Genomic DNA, 2,775 nt, shown 5'->3' with positions numbered 1-2,775 from the left:
TTTTTTATTGATAAACCAATAGAATTACAAAGTTAAAATTACAAGAAAGAGATTAAAAAGGAAATAAAAGAAATGGGAAGATTATTTTGGGACACTAAAAAAGGAGACGGGAATAACATTTAGATTCGGAGGGAGTAGTACTTAATTAGTCTTTTTTCTTTAAACTTTTATATCTCCTATAGTCCTATATACCAAGTATTAAAATGATGTCGTAGGACCTAAAAGTTATTATTCTGAGACGAACTAAAAAGAACATGTAATTTATTGATGATCTATACAATGGGTTATTATTTTGTGACGAGCTAAAATGAACAGGTAGTTTATGGATGATATGACAGGATTATTCAGCCGCGTACGTATATATATCAACAAGCTACTTCCTCCGTCCCGGAATACTTGACCTGTTTTCCTTATCGGGCCGTCCCTTAATACTTGACCTGTTTCTAAAAATAGAAATATTCTAACAATATTATATTATTTCTCACTCTACCCCTATTAACCCACCTACCCCTTACTCCATACAAAAAATAATTAAAAATTCAACCCCTACTCTCCCCCAACCCCACCTCTTAACCCACCTTCCACTAACTACATTAAAATAATACCCCACTATCAAATACTACCTATTAAATTAAATAAGTCAATTCAAGGTCCTTAAACTCTGTGCCGGTCAAACCGGGTCGAGTATTCCGGGACGGAGGGAGTATAAATTAAAACATACGTGAAAAGTTCGGAGTATAATAATGTATAGTGGGACAAACAACTGTATTCCTACGCGGGAAATCAATTACGTGTATCATTGTATGTATTATTAATTCATTACTAGTATTAATTTTTTTAAAGTCAACCATCTACAGTTAATTTCCTTATAAATACACCTATTTCCTCTCATATTGTACGTACGAATTAAGCACAAATCAAAACACATAAAGTTTTGCGTTAACTCCTAGTTTAGATTTTGTTGTATATATAAATGGTTGAAATATCATGCAAAGAAGAAGATATAACAATGAGAGAAAACATCGACAATCCTCTTGGTATATTATCATTAAATCACATCTCAATTAGGTGTCGTTCCGTTGAAAAATCTCTTAACTTTTACCAAAATGTCCTTGGATTTTTCCGTATTAGAAGGCCAGGTTCTTTAAATTTTCACGGTGCTTGGTACGTCTAACTACATAATTGATATTCCTCAATATATATGTAGATAAATATGTTTTTGAGTTTTTACTTATTGCATGACCACCTTAATTAATTTGTTGGCTTTTTGTGATTTGGTGTTGTAGGTTGTTTGGTTATGGTATTGGCATACATTTGCTAGAGTCTGATGATGATTCAATTGGCAAACATACACCCGTTAGAGGGATTAATCCCAAGGACAACCATATCTCCTTCCAAGTAATTCTCTTCCTCAGCTCTACTTTTAATTCAGTACAACGTACGGTTGTAATTACAATGACAGAGCCAAATGGAAAAAAATAAACCCTCAAAATACATATTTCCTGTGTCAAAATATAAAAATAAATATATACTACGTAACGTATATAAATTACTTTTTAGCATGTAAGTACAATAACCATATCCTGATAAAAAATTCCTGACTCCATGCATCATTGGTTGTAAATGATATAAGCGATACAAACTTTTAAGCAAATAAAAATAAAAATAATAATTAAAAAAAAACCGGCAATTGATCGAAATTGAAATAGTAGGTTTTGCAAATAAGCATGGTTATGACACATTTGAGAAATTGATAATGCAGTGCGAGAATGTGGCGATGGTAGAAAGTACGCTAAAGGAGATGGAAATAGACTGTGTTAAAAACAGGGTGATGGAAGGTGGAATTAGTGTTGATCAACTCTTCTTCCATGATCCAGATGGTTTCGTGATTGAGGTTTGCGACTGCAACAATCTCCCCGTGGTTCCACTAAAAGAACTTGATTTTTCTATCCGTGAAGTATGCTTGCTAACACGATCAGGTGCGTGAATTTCACGCATACAATGCAACCACCGTACCCTTAATTAGCGCGCATATGCGACACATGCATTATGCATTATGCATTATGCATTATGCATTATGCATACGCTCCTTGGATGTACAAAGCCCTGATACGGCTATACATGTAATTGTAATATATCATTGTGCATTGCGATTCATCAGCATGAACTAACTCATCAAGGTTCATGGTTGACTTTTTTTGTACCCTAGAGATTCGACGACAAAACTCTTCTTTGTATTGATATTATACACTTTTTTTTTTTTTTTTTGTGAAATGTATTTCGTATTACGTGGTGTAAGTGTTGTTGGTTTAATAAAAGTGTATAATTTGTTTTTGATCTTAATGGTGTAATTAGACCTCTCTATTAGTTTGTTACACATTTATATTTTACACAACTATCTCTAAGAAAAATAAAAATAAAAATAAAAGAGAGGAGGCAAATAGCCTATTGGACCCATGAGTAAATAATCCCAACTTGAAATTGGTTGGGCCCATGAGTAAATAAGCAGGTTACTAGGTTAGCATCAATTTGGAAGTCTACTCTGGATTCAAGTTCTGGATTAAATACATAAGAACTTAATACCACTAAATGCCTTCAATTAATTCCATATTAAAGTCCATTAAAAGTCTATATAGATCCTCTATTTCTGAGTTAAGATAAAGATTGGGGTCCAACCTTTTGGTTTTTTCACCTTTAAAGACCTAGACCTTTTTTTTTTCACCCTTTGGGACCTCAATTTAACTTTCCGGCCATTTAACCTACCTTTAACTCACC

At 33.2% G+C, this 2,775-nt stretch overlaps 1 protein-coding gene across 1 annotated transcript; it reads left to right on the top strand.

Moving 5' to 3' along the window:
- The first annotated feature begins 910 nt into the window (after positions 1-910).
- On the top strand, positions 911-2,337 carry LOC110776773 (glyoxylase I 4-like). The gene is made up of 3 exons (XM_021981340.2): positions 911-1,164; positions 1,287-1,398; positions 1,763-2,337. Exons 1-3 carry the CDS (start codon positions 974-976, stop codon positions 1,985-1,987), a joined length of 528 nt encoding a protein of 175 aa, XP_021837032.1. The 5' UTR covers positions 911-973; the 3' UTR covers positions 1,988-2,337.
- The last annotated feature ends 438 nt before the right edge of the window (positions 2,338-2,775 follow it).

Source organism: Spinacia oleracea, chromosome 2, assembly GCF_020520425.1.
Source record: "Spinacia oleracea cultivar Varoflay chromosome 2, BTI_SOV_V1, whole genome shotgun sequence".
Taxonomy (NCBI): Eukaryota; Viridiplantae; Streptophyta; class Magnoliopsida; order Caryophyllales; family Amaranthaceae; genus Spinacia; species Spinacia oleracea.
Note: the sequence above shows the minus strand (reverse complement) of the source record. Positions and strands in the feature narration are given on the sequence as shown.

Bases quoted from the DNA above. Each gene is read 5' to 3' on its own strand.
- LOC110776773 (XM_021981340.2), top strand. From the start codon at position 974: ATGGTTGAAATATCATGCAAAGAAGAAGATATAACAATGAGAGAAAAC. The intron at 1,165-1,286 runs GTACGTCTAACT...TTGGTGTTGTAG, and splicing joins TTAAATTTTCACGGTGCTTG to GTTGTTTGGTTATGGTATTG. The intron at 1,399-1,762 runs GTAATTCTCTTC...TTGATAATGCAG, and splicing joins ACAACCATATCTCCTTCCAA to TGCGAGAATGTGGCGATGGT.